The following is a 20,394-nucleotide window of genomic DNA, read 5'->3' on the forward strand; positions in this document are numbered from 1 at the left end:
TAGCACACGCTCCCTGGACAATACAGCATATTTGATTCTAGATTTTCACACAGCTGCTTCTGAGCTGTTTGTTAATAGTGATAAAAAGAAATGGCTTTCTTTGGAAGGAAATCACTGACAATGTTGAAACGCATTCTTACAAAATAGGTTTTGTACTGCGGGCTTCTTATCCGGCACGAACACTAGTTGCCCTGCAGACACAATGCATTGTTTTGGTGTTGAATTTTAAAGAGGAACTAATACACGATTTACTCTATTTTTATTTCTTCCAATAATTGTCCCTTGCTTGCAACTGAGAAACCTCTTCAAGCATGTTAAGGGGAATGCCAGCGATTTCATTCCCTGGGAAAGTTTAGCTTTGTGTTAAAATCTGATCGCCAGCTGTTTTAAAGAAAACTGCAAGCGGATACAAATGAATCCATCAAACAAGATGATTTGATATGATCGAAAGCGCCACAACAGCCTCCGAACCAGCTCTGACACGAGATTGTTTTGCCACACGTGTCTCTTACACCACTAGAGCACTGAAGCATAATGACATCACTTATTCAGAGGTTAGCTCCACAGTTTCTCACTTTGGGGAGCACATCCTGGGGCACGGATATAATGAGCGATTTAAAAATGATTATAAAACCATTTGTATTTGCAAAGGATTTACGAATAATCATGGGAATCACAGCTGTGGCCCCCACTGAGTCTACAGAAAAGTGCTGTCAGTTGGAATTAACCAGTGGGTGGCACTAATACAACAGCTGAAAAATATCAACACTGTTAGCCCTCATATCAGCTTTTTTTTTTCTTTTTTTCCTTCTTCTTCCTCAGCAGACATCATCTATAAGCTTCTGGCTCCATATGCAAATGAATTACTTGCTGGGGTTGTTTCAGTTTGCTAATGTGTTACTGCACAAGCGAGCAGCTGAATCAAAGACTCAAATGTGTAAAGATGGTGCAATTATATGATTTTATCTGGTGCTCTAGGGGATCATGTCTTCTTCTTTCGACTGCTCCCTATAGGGGTCGCCACAGCGGATCATCACAGCGGATCATCTCCTATCTCACCCTCTCTCCCTTACATTCTCCTCTGTCAACCCGTTGCACTACATCCACAAATCTCCCCTGTGGTTTAATTTTTTTTCAATTGCCTGGCAGCTCCATATTCAATATCCTTTCCCTGGTAGCCCTCCTCTGCACATGTCTAAAGCATCTCAGTCTTGCATCTTAACCACTGTGCTGACCTGAGATCACCTACCGGAAGGAAAATGCCAATGAATGATGAATGTGAAAGGAATCGACTTTCTCCAAATGGTGTCGCTGCAATGCAACAGCTGTTACTTCAAAGTTATTTCCCACCCACTGACCATTCTACCGCAAACAAATGACTGCGTCTTCTTTAAGAAAACAGGCGTGTCCGTCACAGGTATGAACAGAAATGTAGGAAGTAGCCGACAAGTGTTTTCGTCCTTACAGCACAAAACTAATATGTGGACAAAGGGGCTATACAGAGGTAAGCCTATTATAATATAACCTATACTACATACTATATTTAAGATGTTTATGTTTGTAAGTTTATTAATCAGATGTAAACCGAACTAGATGTATAGCCAGCCAGCACAGTAACAATATGATAAAATGTCCACACAGCATTTATTGGAAGAAATATCCACACCTATCCCAGCTACCGGAGAGAATGTCTTTAGGGATTTTTAAAAATATCCACACATGTATACATTTATTGTGTGCATATATATATATATATCTTGTATAGTTAAGGTTTTAATGCTTTAATCTCCCAACAGACTGGCCTGACTGACGACATGAGACAACCTTTGCTCCTTATCAGCTTGTCGCTGGCAGGTAAAACAATTTGCACTGACAGTCACCTCTCCTTATGTCCCGCGTGCAAGGTTCAAACAGCTCACAAAAGTCTGTAAAGTCCAAAGAGTTTCGACTGAGTCTGTGCTGAGAGTGGAGGGAAAACAAGGCTGGGGAAAAGACGCCGTGGTATTCCAGGCACGTTTTAAAACAACTGCATTTCAAGCAGAAAGCTCGCCTTTAACCGCTCTTAAACCTGCGCGGCTGCATTCCCGTCGGTGCGCCGACTGAGTGACGTGATGCCTTCAGGGCCTGCTTACAGGCTCAAACATCTGAGCTTTCATCTCGTGATTCAGAACGAAGAGTGTCTTTTTTTTCTTTTAATGGGAAGGGCGAGTCTACCAGAGGTGGGACCAAGTCATTGTTTTGCAAGTCTCAAGTAAGTCTCAAGTCTTTATCCTCAAGTCTCAAGTCAAGTCTCAAGTAATGTCAGGCAAGTCAGAGTCGAGTCTCAAGTCACTGGTGTAAAAGTCCGAGTCAAGTCACAAGTCTGAAACTTTGAATTTCAAGTCCTTTCGAGTCTTTAAAAAAAACAAACGAAAAAATAATGTTGCAGTTATGCTAAATGTAAATATTAGACCATGTAATTTTAAAATCTGTGTTTTTCTCAACACATACAAAATAGTGAACTTAGAAAATATACACAAATTGTGAAATTGCACCTCTTTAAAATGCAGCTCAATTAAACCTAGCTCCAAGAATAATTTTCACCGACAGTTCTGAGATAAGCTGCATGTTATTCTTGGATGCGCTTGTAGGACCAGCTTTAAAATCGCATGACAAAAATATCATACACATTAAAAGAAACTGTATCACCAACGTAGCCTGGAAAACATTTGCTAGTTAGATGAAGTCAGCTATCTCATCTTAGCATATTTATATGCATATTTATAATCATACGGTTCTTGGAGTGAGCGCATACACTCATGAAGTTTAGTAACTTCCGGTCACTGCAACAAGCCCAGGTACAGTTTACCGACGGATGGGTGCAGGACCTTGAAATGCACCGTGTAGAACGAAAGACCATCGTACCTATCATAAGTTTACCAGTCTCACAAATCGTCTTCATAAATACACATTCGTTAACCGTTTATTAATATAACCTTTGAGCTCAACGGTAATTAATTAGTAGTGGAAATAATTTCTGGTAGCATCACAGAAATGTAGCAGTGACAACAATATTGTATGCTGTAATCATACTGGGCAATTAGTGATACAAAAAACCTGTTTTATCCTGTGAATAAAAGTATGTGTTTTTGTCAGTGTACCATAATAACAGAAGCGAAACGCAATATTGTGTCAGGATAATTTACTATTTATGCACAATAAATAAAGGAGCATAGCGCGACAATTTCTGTTCAGCGCCAGACTTGCTTGTAACCTATATCACCAATTATGTTAAGAAAAATGACGCATTAACTACAACAGCAGACTGACCTTTGTGTAAATGCTTGGAGCAGACTAACCTGTGAGCTGGAGTGTTCTAGGACGTTATATTTGATCTTTGAATGGCTGCAATCCAGTCGCCTCTTTGTTACTTCGGAAACATGGCTCGAACAATTTCTCTTCCACGACGTAATCCGATAACAACCGATCTCTTTACCCGTCGGCTTCCCGTGGCTGTCATGCGACCGGCTATTGCAGTTAATAATACAACAGCTTCTTGACATTTTTGTGTTTCTTTTTATCGCTGTGTGACTGATTTTAATTGAAAGCCTGCGTGCGCTAGTACCGCTTGCCACGAGTTCCCAGAATCCTTTGCGGTTCTACCCGTGAATGACGTCACATTTTCAATCTCTATATAATATGCATGTTAAATTTTATATTTGGGGTAAAATATCAAGTCTTTTCAAGTAAACCGGTTCAAGTCCAATTCAAGTCCCAAGTCATTGGTGTAAAAGTCCAAGTCAAGTCACAAGTCTTAGAACATTTTTTCAAGTCAAGTCTAAAGTCATAAAATTAATGACTCGAGTCTGACTCGAGTCCAAGTCATGTGACTCGAGTCCACACCTCTGGAGTCTACAGGTTTTGAAAACAATAATATGAACAATAGGACTACTAGTAGCATCGATACCTGGCTATTGTTTTGAAAACATGACATAAAAAAGCAAACGCCTGCATAAGTCCTAAGAAAGGCGAAGTTTGCTCTTGTTTCAGTTATTTTTATTAAAAAAAAACAAACAAAAAACGACATTTCCTTTTTTCTGTTTTTCTTGTTGTTTTGTTTGTTTTAGATCTACTGTATTTTAAGAAAAAGAGAGAGAGAGAGGGAGTGATTCTATGTATTTGTGAAATGTTTTTAAAGATTTATGAGTTCAGCAGGAACAAGTGAGCCCAGAAAAGGTTCAGAGGCAGAATAACACGATTTTTCTTCGCGGGGTTTGTTGATAGTAGCAAAAAATATAAAATAATGCCAGCCGCACTTAGCGCCTTGTGTTTCCTGTTTGTGAAAACCTTTTGCTCAAAAACAAAAAAGATCAGGCAACAAGCTTCTGAAAGCGAATTAGCGCCAGGAATGTAAATTATATTTTAATTTGTTCATTAACTAAGGGCTGTTCTTCATGCACGAGAGATAATTATTAAAGTATCAACATTTTCATATGATTAAATATTCATTTTGCTGCTATCGGCAGCTGCTTCTACACAGTTCTCATTCAACCTACACTGCTCATGAAAGCACTTCTCCAGTTCTTGTGCCTGCGGTTTGGTGGATGCGTTTCTGATAAATTCTTTGGTAAACAAGAAGCTGTTTAGTTTACATCTCCAGAAATGTTGTTCAGCTGAAAGTGACTTAACGAGAAGGACTGTCAAAAGAAACCGCCACACCCACTGGAGCAACCCGCAGATTTAAAGTCCAGCCTCTTTGGGTACAAGTTTGCAGGTGAAAGTTTCATCATCACTCCGCTTTTGCTGCAATTGGCATGACCTCTGGACTCTTTGCTGCAGTTCATTTCAGATCCATGTATCCAACTAAATCACTTTAATAGTGATTTATTAGACAGGCTTTACTTATTAAAGTCTAACTCTTAATGATGTCATAAATGCATCTTATTTTAGGTGCCCTTGTAAAAACGGCCTTGTAAAATCATTCCAACCGCACATGAAAGCATCAGCTCTGGGCTGCTTCACTCGTTATCATTTCTCACTTCTGACTCATTAGCCTTTATTCTGACTTTTTTTTTTTTTTTTAAGAAGACAACAAACCTAAAAGCCTAAAACACTTTTGTTGTCTTTAAGAAATCAGTGGGGAAACCTGAATACAGGCCATTTCACTGGTGTCATTTTATTCTCTGCTCTCCTGTGAAAATCGTATAAAGGCAGTCCAGCGAGACTGATCAGGACCATATTGATTTATTCACTATAAATCACTGGCTGGTGTGTTGTCGCATAGAAGCTTTATATGCCAGTAAAAAAAGGCATTGAAAATTCAGCAGGGCTTTTCCAGCTTCAATCTGCAATACTAACACAAAACACACACAGAGAGGAATGGTAGCTAAAGACAAAAGCACATATTTCCTTCTTTATTCCCATGCAGATTTCAAATTGACAAACATGCAAACAGCAGAAGAACTTAAATTCAGTTTTTCTTTGGAATGTAGTTGCTTAAAAAAATCGCTTATGCACCACTGATTTTGTGAAGAGAGACAGCAAATATGATTATGACATGGCTTACAATAAGTCAGGCTAACAAAAACACAAAATAGATGTTTAGTTTGGGATCACTTACAATCCAAAAATCATGGTGTGAAATCGATGAGGAAGGAAAGAGTGTGTACCTTACTAATGGGTTTTTACCCCCTGAGCCCACTGTGTGTATCTATAGATTTTCTCCTCTGCAGTGGTGAAAGATGTACTCAGATCCTTGGGGTAAAACTACAAATTTAAGAATACTATGCTATTAGAAGTATTCCAAAACCCCATATAAGTGAAAATGCAGATGCTTTCTTTTCATTCTAAAAAACATGTAGGTGCATCTCTGTAACCTAAACATTTTTGTAAATACCATTTTTTTTTCAGTTTTCATTATTATTATTTTAATTTAGAAATGTTACCGTTTTATTCCATTCTGCTCCCAAAACAAAAATGCTCAGAGATGTGTCCCACACCTTTCCCCTTCTTATTCACCAATCTGCATTATTATATCGCGGTAACACAAACATGCAGACTCACACCAGACACTATGCTAGTACTTGCCTTAATTCTTCAGATTCAGCAAGCTGCTGGAAACATTCCTCAAAGATTTTGGTCCATATTGATATGATCACAAAGTTGCAGCAGATTTGTTGGTTGCACATCCGTGATGCAAATTTCCTGATCTGCTGCAGAGGTGCTCTGTTAAATTGAGATCTGGTTATTTTAATACAGGGAACAAACTATTGCCAGTCGGACTGACCCCCGGCTGCCAATCATCTATTCTTGGAGATGATTTGAGATGATTTGAGCTTTTCGACATGTTAACCTCATCAGAAAATGGGTACACTAGCAGCAATACTCAGGTCGGCTTTGACTCAGTTGGTGCTAAGGAGTCCCCGCATTACTACACAAACATCACCACCCTATTACAAAGAAGAACGGATCCATGCTTTTCTGTTGCTTCAGAAACTGTAGCTCGTTACATCAGTCAGTGTTTCTAATCTTCTGTTGTCAAGTTTGATGAGCCTGTGTGAATTACAGCCTCATTTTCCTGTTCTCAGCTGACAGGAGTTGCATCCTCTGTGGTCTTCTGCCTCAAGGTTTGACGCATTCAGAGATGCTCTTCTGCATACCTTGGTTATAACGAGTCCTTATTTGAGTCACTGTTGCCTTCCTGTCAGCTCGAAGCAGCCTGACCATTTTCCTCTGACCTCTTGACATTAACAAGATATTTTTGCCCAGAAAACTGCTGCTGACCAGATATTCTCTTCTTTTGGATAATTTTCTGTAAAGTTTAGAGATGGTTGTGTGGGGAAACTCCCAACAGATCAACAGTTTCTGAAATATTCAGACCAGTGAGTCAAGCATCGACAACCATGCCATGTTAAAAGTCACTTAAATCACATTTTCTCCTGTGACGTTCAGTTTGAGCTTCAGTAGGTCGTCTTGACAGTGCTTACTTGCCCAAATGCATTGTGTTGCTTCCATGTGATTGGCTGATTAGACATTTGTATTAATGAGCAGTTAAACAGCTGTACCTACTAAAGTGGGAGTGTATTTGCCCATGGACTGTTAATAGCATTTTTAACTTTCAAGAGAATCCCCTCTTTTCAGTACTTGCTACTGTAACCAACACTAGATGCTTATTTTTCTCTTTTTTTTCTTTCTTTTTTAGTTGTTGCTGTAAACAGAACAGAAACCAAATCCAGCTCAGACATAAGTTTGACCAATTTTTCATAGTGAAAAATGACCTGAACATGACCCGTTCCCTTGTGGGAGTATCTAAGTAATGTGGGCTGTTGCAGTGGATGGCCTTGCTCTCGCCTGGCTTTTTGGAGGGTGACTTTTCTTCCCAATAGTTAAACTGGCTCTCCATTTTCAGCTAGGCAGTTGTTTGAACTTTCTCCATCTGTCTCTGGTTTTGGTCGAAGCCACAGCTTCTCAAATGACACTATAATGCGTCACCATCAAAGTATGAGAACCGTTTTGCTGTTTATGTTGGTTTTAAATTACTTGTTTGTTGAATGAACTGATGACTCATTATTGAGGAAGGAAGAAATAAAAAAGCCATACATTGATTTTATTCCTTAGTTTTTTCTAAGACTCTTTTGTCTAGACTCTTCTAATTTCTGCAGAAGGTCACAAAACAAAAACGCTGAGATGCACTGATTTAATTTTTAAAAATACACCGTGTTTATGCTTATCTTTGCCTGGATTACCCTGAAATTTGATGTAAACAGTCATGTGTCCTCAGGTGCTATTATGATGACGGCTAATTTCACTATCTAGTATATTTATTTTCGTAAAAAAAGATTACATTCTTATCAGGTTCTGCTGCACGTTGTTTGAAATATAAAACATTTCCTCCACCCTAAATTGAAATGATAAACATTGTAAGCACTGCATCTTTAATATCTCTCTTTTTTTGATTGTTTGTTTAGTTCTCCTCCCCGTCGGTGTACTGGGTCAGAAACCGGTGGTGATCAATTTCCAGACAAACCCAGTGTTGTCTCAAACTGGTACTGATGTAGTGTTCACATTGCTGAACCTACCAAGTGTCCTGACCATCACATGGTTGTATGAGAACAGGCCTTTGGGCGTGTGGGCTGGAGGGACCTCAACGGTTGAACCACCACCGCAGTTCCAGGGCAGGGTCTCCATCACTGCCAACACGCTCAGAATTGGAAGTGCCCAGCTCCGGGATGCGGGGAGCTACCAGGCAACGGTGCTTCCCACTTCTAACACAAACCTGTCTGTGAACACCGGATCAGTACAGCTGAGAGTGTTTGGTAAGAGATGAAGAAGTGCCCCTGTGAGTTGATTTAAGAGAGAGTTGGGAAGTGGGGTGGTAAGGGAAAGTGGAGGGCTTGTAGAGTGTGTGGGGGGAGAGAGGTTTTGAGGGAAGCGATAATGTTAGGGAGGAATACCAGGGAGTAAAAAGAGAAGAGGGAGGATTCGGGAAGTAAGAGAATTAGTCTGGGAGGTATAATGAAATTAGTGACCCATAGTAGGCGAGGTAAAATTAATGAAAAAAGAGGAGGGGATGAAGCCAGTGGCTCAGGGCTTTATGCTAATTAAAACTCATCCAATATGCAGCATTCATGCTCTTAGATGTTTGATATTATAGCAGTCTAAATGTAGCGTTGCATTTGCATACAGTACATACTGTATTTGCATTCATTTATATTCAGTACTGTAATGGAGCCCGAACAGCTGAGGGTCTCTCTTTATTTTCAGTCAGCTGCCCACGCTGCAGGGATGATGTACAGATTTTCTCAACCTTCTTACCACCAGTGCTAATAGGGTGCCAGAGAGACCGAATTGTTAGAGGCACTAGTCTATTATTGCTGAAAGGTCACATTCTCCAAACTCACCACAGCAAGTTCATGTCATGGAACAGCCGCGTCCTTCTGCACGACTCTCAGCCTCCTACTTACTCGTTCATAGCTTCCTCTTGAAATGAAAGGCAGCCAAAATGCTAAAATATAAATCCTGCTGCTGATTCACAGGTGATCTGCAAAAACAGGAGTGATTGGAGTTATTTAGTAGTTGCTCGAATGTTTTTGTTTGTTTGCTGTAGCTGCTGAGGTTCTCTCTTAGTCACCGCTTCCTCCTCCTCCATCCGTATGCCCCCTCTTCTCCTTTTCCAATTATTTAACTTAGGCTGCTCGCCAAGAGGCATTTCGGGTACCACTCACACCGTCTGCCCCCTTATTCGCCATCTGTGCCTCTATCTGAACGGTGTCCCTTCTCAGCTCTCACTTGCTTTGATTACAACAAATTATCCTCAACAGATACATAAAGCTGCCCTCTATTGTTCTGTCACTCCAACTTTTGAAGTGAGCTCCCTCTCGTTCTCTTTCTCTCTCAAACACTCAGGCTCATACCTATAGTAGTCGTTAATTTTAAAATCTTTTCTCAACATTTCTGCTTTTGCGGCTCTTTGGTAAAGTTTATTTTTCTTCCCATAGATGCCGTAGCCGGAGTGAGTTTGTCTGTGCCTTTAGTACCATTGGAGGGGGGAAATGTGTCTCTGAGTTGTACATGGACTGCTGGGACGGAGATTACAGTCCAGTGGGGCAAAGGAGGCTCAACAGTCACTGCTGACTCCAGGATCACCATCTCCGGTGGCTCTCTCATCATTAACCCAGCCAGACGGAGTGATGCGGGGGAGTACACATGTACAGCCAGCAACCCCGTCAGTGCCCAAACTGCCACAAAGAGCCTCACTATCTACTGTGAGTTTGTAGTGATTAAGACAAGAGGAAGCTAATCTGCTGTAGCCACTGCAAATAGCAGTAGCTTATCTGCTTACCCCCATTGCACTGCATACAGTATGCTGAAGTGCACTCAGAGTGCACAGAACATTGTCCAAAAGCTTATTGTTGTGCTTCTGGCTTTGTTTCGATCACAACAGTAATTCAGTAATTCTCATGTTACAACTGCTATGCTTCTGATCGGTGTCCTCAAAGATCTAACGTGTATTTTTTGTGTGTCCGAAATAAATCCCATCCTCTGTAGCCACAGACGTATTCATTCACAGGGGCTGCTGTACTGTAGACTGATAACAGCTGGTAAAACTGAAAGTGCAGCTAATGATTACTTTCAATGTCACCTTATCTCTTGATTTATTTTTTTTCTCCAATAATTATTCAGGCCAGTTTTTCAATTTCAACCACAATTTCCCAGTTTGGTGAACTGGGCAGTAATCAGAAACAGAAATCAACCATAAATCTGCAAAGCCTGCATGTGGGAAACTATAACAAGCAAATATTTACAATAGTTTCCATCTTTTTTTTAAATTAATGCATTTCTTCAGTTAAGCTGTGCTGACATCAGACCAGCTGAGTTTAGGGTAGTAGTTAATGTTTGCCCACTAACTGCATTCTTGGTGGTTCAGTCCTTTTGACACTGAAGCTGCCAAAGTGTCCTTGGGAATACATGGCGGTTTGAAACAAGCATCATGTGGGAGAAATTCCATCCATATTTCCGATAAACAACATACACAATGTTTATTTAAGTCGTACTTGATTCGTACTAGCTTATAATCATGTTTTAAGAAGAAAAATACAAAAGTTGCCACTTCAGTGAGTGAATTATACTGTGAGGCATGCAAGTCATGCAATACATGTAAAAATAACCTTCAGAGAGAACATTTTCTTATTTTTTCTGTATGGCAAAACTCCATTAGCCGAATAACTTGCAGTCAAGATTAAAGACAGTTCACCAGAGTGATTTATCTTGATGTCTTTAAAATAAAATTGACAAAATGATAACTCCTTTAGCTGAACATATAATCCGTGCCTTTGCTTTTTGAGATATAAAACTGTGCTCATTGTACTTGTGAAGTAAATCTTTCTGGTGCTGATAACTTTGTCCTCTAATAATCAACAAACCAGATGGCCCTGACACCCCTGTGCTGACCAAGGACACCCCGAAACAGTGTGTCGGAGGAGGGGACGTGGTGGTGGGACAGACGGCTCGTCTCACCTGTACGTCTAACTCGCTGCCTCCTGCACTCTTCTCTTGGCAACTCGACGGACAGCCTATCACAAATAGCCCGCCGGACAGCGGGGCGCTCACCATTCAGACTTATTCGAAAAATCAGAGCGGCCGATACGCCTGCACGGCCAGAAACGCCATCACTGGAAACACGTCAACCCAGAGCACAGTCTTTGCCATCGTGGGTGAGTTATGGTGAACGCTGACCTCTCTCTGACTGATTATGATGACAGTTGGTTTTGGACTCCGTCCTCATATCTGTCTTCACGACAGGAGAGGGACAGAAAGTATCCTGGGAGATTGATCTGCTGAGAATGCGGTCAAAGTCATTCAGTGAACCAGCCCGACTCATCCCTTTATTTTCACTTGTTTCCTCACCCCCCTCTTTCTTTGCAATTACTTTATCATTCCTTTTTTTAGAATCTTCACCTCCTCTTGTCTCATTTTTTTCTTTGCCTCCTCTTGTTTGTCTGAGCCTCCAGACTCATTATCTTTATTAATTCTCCCCCCTGTGACACCATTCCTTCTATTTCAGACGTATGCTTCAGCGGAGGGGAAGTGGCGGGGATTGTGATTGGCTCTTTCCTGGGCATCTTAATCATCGTGCTCCTCATCGTGCTCATTTTCTTTCTTGTGCGAAGAAGGAAGGGTGAGTTCGTGTGTGTGTATGACCACAAACCTTGTGTTTGTCCACTCTTAAAAAATTTATTGTATATTTTGTGAAGCAAAACACTTTTCATCACAGTCTTTATTAGCATCTTTACTTTAAAAGTAGTCCATTAATTTTTCCTTGCAATGTTGCAATATTATTTGTTTTATTAAAGCATTAAGACAAAGGGAAACTGCGCTGGTTCCGAAGACCAACCCAAATCAAAGGCCTGTGGTAAGCCCCTGTAAAATTTTAACTACAGATCTGATTTATTGACAATTCTTTTTTGTTCTCATTCCATTTTTCCTTTTTCTGTGTCTTTCCATTAAGCCCGCAGATCCACAGCCTAATGGTAGAAGGGATTTGGATCAAGGTCCCAACCCTCCCCTCTATCAACACAACTCTGACCGCTTATACAGAGCTGCACGCCAAAGCCTTGACAACCTGCAGACACTGCCGCCAAATGGGCTGCGTAACTCTGACACACGCCAACACAATGGCCATACGCACACAAATGGACTCCTACACAATGCTATTCAGAACACCAATTCATATCCACATAATGGCATTGACAACCCGGCTTTCGTGCAGACCGATGCTCAGAATACAAACACACTCCCAAACACACAGCAGCAAAATCCTAACATTCTCATACAGACTGGCCCTGCCCAGGGCGGCGGCCAGCCGCAGGCGGTTCATGTCAGCCTTAACGCGCTGCCGCAAACTACCCAGCCGAACAACAATGCACAGTTGCCCGCCATTCATGTCAATCTTAACTCGTATCCAACTGGTGGCCAACAGACACAGCAAGACATTTCTTTTCCCTTTACCAATGCAGCCAATAATAACGCTTCACAAATCCAACACAGCCTGATGCCTGCAGGGCAGTCTAATCCCAGAATGCAAAGTGGCAGACCCTATCCTAGTGACCCCCAGGATGCTCAAGTAAACGCATATCAGCAAGATCAACCAGGACTTATTCCGACTGGATACACACATTATAACAGTAATAACACTTCACAGAGGAATGCCAACACACAAACATACCAGGAACCAGAGTCTCACAGGAGGTCTGACAGGAACTCTGGAAGACAAGAGGCCACTCCTAGTTCCTCCCGTCGACAGATGTCTTGGGATTTCCTCAGAGGGACACCAGCGTATCCCAACGGCACGCAAGACAGAGGACAGACATCATCTGAGTACACCAGTGATACTACAGACTATACCAGCCATGCTCCCATACGCGAAGGAAGAACAACAAACAGATCTCAGCCTCGAACTCAGAGACAAACTGCTTCCCGTAGCAGGACTCCACCCAGACAAGATGCATCATTAGCTGACAGACGCTCGCGGCACCACTCGGCTGATTTTCAGCAGGTACTCTCTGGCGTTTTAACCCAGCACGAGTCCTCACAACGCACACAGAGAAGCCCCCACACAGAAAGGGAAAGTGCTCAGCGAGACATCAGAGGTTCGCCTCGTAGCCAGTCTGCCCCCAGGCAGGAAGCCACTCACAGCAATAACCCCCAGGCACTGCCTCCCACTGCCTCTGTAGGCCACTCTGCTGTCTCACAAGGACCCACCATACAACAGGGACTGACTGCACCGCAGGGTGCGGACACAAGAGCTTTGGCTGATCCTAATCATCTTCAACAGGCACACATGGCTCAGCAAAACAAAACAGCACCAGTTCAAACAGCACCACAAGGCGTGGGTACACAGACACAGCCTGTCACACATGGTGCTGGTCAAGCTCCCCAAAGGGGCACTGCTCCAGCCCCATATCCCTCCAGCCAGCAAAAACCCAGCAATCTAACCCAGGCTGCACTCAAAGCCCACACTGCAAGGGCTCAGACATTTCAAAATCGGAGACAGCAGACCCAGGCTGCCCTGCTTCACCCCGGACCACAGACTCAAGCTCCAGCTGCTGGGGATCAGCACCCACCGACTCCTCCTCCTGTTATCCCCCTCAGAGAGTTTCAAACGCTCCCTAAAGAGCGCAAACACCATAAATCCCCTGGTAGAGCCCCGGAGCCCCCAAGACCTCCAGTTAATATGCCAGTGGCTCAGCGACCTGATGCACATCGCCATCACACCGTGATGCCTACCAACCATCATCACCAACCTCGGAATGGCCACATGCATGTCACCGCACACAGGCACGGCCACGCTCATGCTCATGGCCATGGGCAGCCTGCCCACTTAGCTCACCAAAGGCAGGTGAGTGTGAGACACAGCACGATAGCAGCCAACAGCTGCCATATGTTTGATATTGCAGATTTCCAGCATGCGGCTGTCTCTGACGTGCACTTTTGTGCCTGTGTTGTCCTGCTTCCTGCGTACTTGCATTTATACGAGGCCTGCTCCTTCTTTCACTGTCTGCTCAACAGTTGCTGCCTCAGTCTTTTTTGAAAGATGCTTGACAGTCAGTCTTAAAAAGTGTTGCAATTTTTGGGTTGACAGTGTTTGTCAGTGCCGTAAAATTGTATTTAGTCTCGAGTGTTTGTGACATTGTGGCAGTTTTTAAAGTAGCATTGTGTGTCAGGTGTCCTGCTTTTTTTTGGTGTCTGTGTGTGTCACATCGGCAATGAAGGGCTTGTTGTGTGTCTCCAGCAACAGGCTCACAGAGGGAGACCAAGATGATGACAGATGTCAGCAAACTACAGTCTGCAACTGTCCTGTGAACAAACAGCCGACAGACGAGATCCAATATACCACCAAGCAAGACTGACTGCATGGGGTTTAGCACTTTAAAAAGCTGTCAAACGCTGTCATAACTGACTCCTGAAATCAGTTATTTTTTTATGGAAAAAAAAAAAACGAAGACTGGGGTGAGAAATGTTTTCTGAAAAGATATTAGAAATTATCTTAAAGGAGGTTCGAGCTACCCTTTTTAAGGGGAAAAAATTACACTTACTACAAAGCTCCATAATCAACAAACCTTTGGAAATACAATAACTGTGTCCCACACCCAGTTATTGGACTGCTTTGTACTTCTGAAGCACATGTATCACAATTTGCCAAGGGCCTGTTTTTGTTTTTTGTTTTTTAAAGTGCAGTGATCCATAGGACCTGAAGAAGTTCATGTCCTCTCATCTATTTATCAGCAGCACTAAACAACTAAACTGCCCAAATAAAATGCACACGAGGTAGCTGCGTGAATATCCGTGACTACCTGAGCCAGTAATGACAAACAATAAATGAGAAAGGACCCTGCACAAGATGGACTCGGCCCCTGGGAGCAGTCATGAATGATGAAATTAGCAGCAGGGGTGGTCTTGATTTACTTGGAGCTATTTATTTTGTGCCTTCTGTTTACAGATGCCTCTTATGACACTTCTCAATTAAAGGGATTCGCTCCAGTGGTGCTGGGAAATAATGCTCTGCTTACTATGAGGGGGATCCCCCCCAAATGGATGGGCGCCTATTAATTAAATGCTTTTATGTGACTTAAATGACTTGGAAAATAATCATACCCGTGCACGAATGAGGTCAGCACAAAAAAAAAAAAACCCTGAGCTGCCGCACTTTCTGCTGAAAAAGCAGTGTAACAATTTACGGGTTCATAGACGGCTCATTAAAAATGAAAGATTGTCGTTATTAGCTTTTTTTTTCCCTTTTTTAAACTCAGGGTATAATTTTATATTGATGATAAGTTGCACTAATTGATATCGGTGGTGTTGTTTTGTATGTTTTATTTAATACTGATATAGTTCTGTTTCTCCTAACAGAACCAACAGCTCGGGCACAGCGTTGCACCAAATGTGTAACAAAAAGTTGGAAATGAATTGTGTCACATAAATTTTGTGCTGGCTAAAAGTTCAAAGGGTTTAAAATGTCACATCCCGAGCCTCCAGCAAAACCATTTACCGCTAGTATGCATCTGTTACGAGATTTTTTTTTTAAAAACAGGGCATGTATTTGTGACCTTTTTATTATTATTAGCAGACAAAAAGTGGATATGTCAATCAAAGCCTCAGGTTAAGAAATTGAAAAGTCTCTTTTCTTCCCCTGGAACTTATTTGGCATTAAGAATACAAATCACAGAATATCCCCAACTCTGTTCTTTAATATTGAAATGAATAAGCTCAGCGTTTGAAACCAACATGAAAAACTACTCAGCGCATATGGAAGCTCCAACCAGACATCTGGAGCACCATAATTCCTTTGGTTCTTGTTTTGGAAAATGAATGCTTGTAAACAGTTCATACAGATGTTCCAAGTGAGATGATAAAAGTACAGTATTTATCATGAGAAGAATGTGTATATATTTGGGACTAATGAACAGATTTGTATTTTTATTTTATCAATAAAAATAAAGATATTTTGCTACTGCGTTTGTCATCTCGCTGCCATCGCGCTAGACAACACTTTTCAAGGACTGTTCACAGCCAAATGCACCCCCACAAACACATGAGGATTTTGGATTTCCAGTGCAAAAATACCTCCTGTATGCATGGATGTTGACAGTAAGTCAATCCATATGAGCGCCTATTTATTCTGGTGTTCTTCTGTATCACAGAGCTGTTTGCAGTCTAGCCATATTTCTGCTCACTGTGTCTATAGTGCTAATTATTCATGGCGCCTGTGTATACCGAGTGCTGTTGTTGATTCTGCTCAGATAAATCTGTTCCTTCGGCTTGCTGTGGAGGTGCGGAGTGTGTGTTTGGATCACAGCTCCATCAGTCTCCCAATCCCCTGCTCCCACTTGTACGTCACCTCTGATGAACAGGCCTGCTGCTCACTATTGGAGACACTTCACGGTAGTCTAGCACTGTAATGAGTGGAGATGGAGTGCATTTGAGTACCTGGTACCAGAATAGGTTACACCATTGCCTACCAGTTCCAGATGAAAGCTGTGATTTATGAAAAGTTTGGAGCGGTTTTACAAATGAAGTACTTTGTATACTATGCTACTCCTGCTATCTTTGGAGGGATGTGTGTTGTTTATTTCCTAAACAGCTCAATGGAAATTGCAAGACATTCTGGAGTCTTCGAACACGCAGCACAGTAAACCTCAAAAGCTTATGTCGCCACCTTCCCTGGGCCAATTTGCATGTAAATCTGCTCGTGTTGTTTTAGTATACTGATTTAAAGTGATTTACTGTGACTGCCGCAAGTAATTGTAATTGTTTACGCACGCCTTTGGTGGCATAAATTAAAGGAAAACATAGCTCAAGTGCTGTGTGTGCAAAGAGGGCATTTTTCTGTATTGACGAATGCTCGTTGTGGAGTGTGTCAAATTGCAGCAGCGAGCTTTCCTGACTCAAGTGTGTAGAGAGCCAGTGTTGATTTTACTCAGGAGACTGCAGTAGATTTGCACAGAAAACCTTAATGCCACAAGATGGCCAATATAATCCTAATCCAATCTTAATTTAAATTCAGCGCAGCTCAGCAGGCATGCATATTTTTTGTATATTTGATGACATTTTATAGTTTGGAAATAACAGGGGAATGGCCATAAAGCCCAGACCAAATTTAGTTCAATTAAGTAACCTCTCAGAGTGAATAAAAATTGATGATACCTCCTTTCTTTTGTTCACAGCATTGATGGTGATTTATTCCAGCACAAGGCGAAAGAAAGAGGCCAGGCACGGCAGTCCTCATAAGACTGTATGATCATTGAGATGAGCTGCAAAGCCCGTTGAGATCAATGCTGTTCATCCCTCTCAAAGTGTCCTTGGGCAAAACACTGAACCCCTGCTGCTGTGCGCTGACCCCTTCGGTGAAACAGCATGTGAATATGAGTGTCAGAGGAATACGAAATGAAACAAATTTATGATTAAACTTTGCACACAGGATAACTGAAAAAGGCTATGAGTCTAAATTTATGACTCTAGACTGTCCCACAGTCATCTATCCTTGGAAAATGTCCTTGACCAGGACAGTGAATCCCCAGCAGTTCACTAGCTGTAAATTTCTCTAGACGGGAGCGTCTAAAATGTAAATCATAAGTCAAAACTGCACTGTGTCAACTACAGACTCCATGCCTCCACCTAACCCACAAGGGGGAGCCATGTGAGAAGTTTTTTTTTTCGCTTCTATTGATCGCTTTCTACCACTTTTCTTCCTCCTCAAGGCCTTCGCCATCTGTGCAACTGTGACAATGTGTGCTGAAATTAAATGCAAGCCAAAGGCAAAGTAATTTTTGTCTGTGGTCCAGCTAAGAAAATTAAAACACAATAATAAAAAAAAAGCTCAATATACAGCATTAGGAATATCCTTAATTGTCACAGACTTGTTTACAGAAGTATAAGGGTGCCTGCTGCCTTCTGGGATACATATCAAATACAATAACTTCACAGACTTTTGTGTATCAGCGTAATCTTCAGTTTGATCAATTGAGCATATCGTGCTGTGTTTAATATTTTCGCCATGCTTTTGCTTTCAAATAAAAGCAGATTGTTTTATTGATATTTTCACAGTAACGTAAATCCAAAACAAGCCTGAATCATTGTAGAAATTCTGTATCTTAAAACCTATTCAACAAATCTTCTGTGGCATAAACAGACAGCAATGAAAAAAAATCTATTTGTCGTGAATACTCTTCTATAAGAAGACAGACACATTCATGGACACTTCCCTTTTTTGAAGCAGAAGTTTCAGGGTAGAAATAACCTATAGTTTAGAGCTTTACCTTAAATGTTCATTAGAGATGCTGAGAATAGTGCATGGGTTATGAAACTGAACATAAATGTCACCGTCTGCTAGAATGACACCAAACTTAACGTGTACAACATTTTCAAATGAAACATAGGTTCCTTGTATGCAAGCTGCAACCAGGAGTGGGAGGTACCCAGAAGTAAGTGCACATTCATCTTTGGTGTTCAGAAAAAGCAGATTCTTCGAGTTGTTGTGCAGATAGTTCTCATAATTAAGTTGTGAAAAATCCAACATCAGCAGAAAAAAAGAAAGATGATTGTGCAAAACTGAGCAGATGCGCAACTCAGTAAAACTACTTGTGAGCCAAGAACAGTGAAACATGCAGCACTGCAGATACTTGCTAGAGAGAGAGCTCTTTAACACAATGCTTTTTGATCCATATAATTTGTATTTAAAAACCTTTCCAATCATTTTCTAGGCACAAACGCTCCTTGAAGACATACTTCTAGGTGGAATTAAGTCTTCATCGCAGCGAAGAGTGGCTTGAAATATTAGAAATTAGAGTATTTCTCTATTGTTTTGGCACTTTTCTTGAAAGATTTTTGAAGTCATTGGCTACGTGCAGCAAAATACTAGATAAGATAAGCTGCAACCATTAATTCATGTGTCAAAATCGAGTCTTATGTTACTGAATAACTAACCAAACTAAAAAAAAAAAGAGTCCTTTTGAGACTGTGTGAACCACGGTGTTCATAATGTTCAGATATTTTTTCAGAGTGACTTTTGTCCCACATGTTCTCTCTGGTAGTGAATAGCTGCGATAGCAGACTATTATTTTTCTGAGAAAATTTTTTTTGAGAATGCTAATGTGATCTACACTGAATGCTCTTCAGAGGCCCATTTTAGGAGACAAAGTGTTATTTCCTGCTTTGCAAACAATGCACACTTGCCTAACGAGGAGGCTAATGAGAATGTTCATACAACACAGGATAATGCCAGAAATAAAAAGAAAATGCACAAAACACTGCATGGAACAAAAGTGTCTAGATCAACTATATTTTGACAGTTAGATGTTGTTTTCTGCATGTGATTGCTTATATTTTGCAGAGTAAAACTATCACGCTGTGGCCAGCATCAGGGATCATCTGAGAACTGAGCCAAAGCAAGTGAGAAAAACTGTAAAGCAAGGCTGACTGTATATATATAATGGCCACAAGTGACATTTGCAGAGGAAAAAGTAAATGCCAAAATGTAGTGTGCACAAGCAGAAAGTAGTCATAGAGTTAGTGAACAGAGTCAGAACAGAAGTTTGCACATGATTTCAAATACATGAACTTTGAGCAAGTTCAACTTTAAGAGAAAGGTTGTGATATTTCTTCTTTCTGAAGAAGTGTCATTCAAAGTATGAGGAAATATATGCAGTAAAATAACACAGATCTTAAAATAGTTCAAATTCAGACTTCCAAGCATACCAGGTGGCGGTGATGGGGACCAGATGATGAATGTGGAGGTAAACCTGCAGCCACAGCGTTCACAGAAGTTTTGTTTTTCTTTCTGCCGTTCTCCATGTTGCACAGTTTATCATGGGATAAGCTGTAAAAATAGAACTCGGAGACTTTGCGTTTTTCTAGCAGATCACTGTAGCCAACTCCTTTGAAAACCAGTGTGAGGTAGGGTACAGTAAGCCTGTATTGCAATAGCAGCGTAATTAAATACAGCAGAGCGGTCTCATTTCCAACTTGTCACACAGCTAACGCAGGCTAAGAATAGTGGTTCAACACTCGGCAGGAAAACTCTTGTCATCCAGGTGGAAGTCCAGAGACTTTAGAGTCTTTATAGTAATTTTCGGAAACTATGTTAATGTAATACTAGTGCTTTGAAATGACAGCAAAAAAGGTCCTGACTATGACTTTGTGTGTGACAATTTGGGAGTAAGAATGTGTTCATCAAGCACGGAAAGTAAAGTCCCACATACTTTCAATCAAAGGGCTGTCAGTGGAGCTTTAAATACCCCACACAACAGATCCTTCACTTGGTTACTGTGTTTGCATGCTACCAGCTGGATGGACTGCATTCTCCTGGACTGGTTTATGCCACTGCCCTACTTTTCTTGTGACTACAAAGCATGAGTTGCA

General features: G+C 41.3%; 1 protein-coding gene across 2 annotated transcripts; it reads left to right on the forward strand.

Moving 5' to 3' along the window:
• Positions 1–23: 23 nt before the first annotated feature.
• On the forward strand, positions 24–15,991 carry LOC309717248 (uncharacterized protein). 2 transcript variants are annotated; one of them, XM_082551674.1, is made up of 9 exons: positions 24–1,504; positions 1,797–1,854; positions 7,947–8,294; positions 9,477–9,743; positions 10,905–11,192; positions 11,543–11,656; positions 11,832–11,890; positions 11,987–13,876; positions 14,270–15,991. In XM_082551674.1, the coding sequence occupies exons 2-9, from the start codon at positions 1,815–1,817 to the stop codon at positions 14,297–14,299; spliced, it is 3,036 nt and encodes a 1,011-aa protein (XP_082407800.1). In that variant the 5' UTR covers positions 24–1,504; positions 1,797–1,814; the 3' UTR covers positions 14,300–15,991. The 2 variants fall into 2 exon arrangements, with proteins under 2 accessions (XP_082407800.1, XP_082407801.1); XM_082551675.1 differs by having other exon boundaries at positions 14,276–15,991.
• Positions 15,992–20,394: the final 4,403 nt, after the last annotated feature.

This window comes from Aulonocara stuartgranti (assembly GCF_965226115.1).
Source record: "Aulonocara stuartgranti genome assembly, chromosome: 11".
NCBI lineage: Eukaryota > Metazoa > Chordata > Actinopteri > Cichliformes > Cichlidae > Aulonocara > Aulonocara stuartgranti.

What these genes read in the sequence shown, in the direction of transcription:
- LOC309717248 (XM_082551674.1), top strand. Translation starts at nt 1,815, where the DNA reads ATGAGACAACCTTTGCTCCTTATCAGCTTGTCGCTGGCAG. An exon ending in TATCAGCTTGTCGCTGGCAG is followed by an intron (nt 1,855 to 7,946) that starts GTAAAACAATTT and finishes TTGTTTGTTTAG; the next exon opens with TTCTCCTCCCCGTCGGTGTA. An exon ending in AGTACAGCTGAGAGTGTTTG is followed by an intron (nt 8,295 to 9,476) that starts GTAAGAGATGAA and finishes TTCTTCCCATAG; the next exon opens with ATGCCGTAGCCGGAGTGAGT.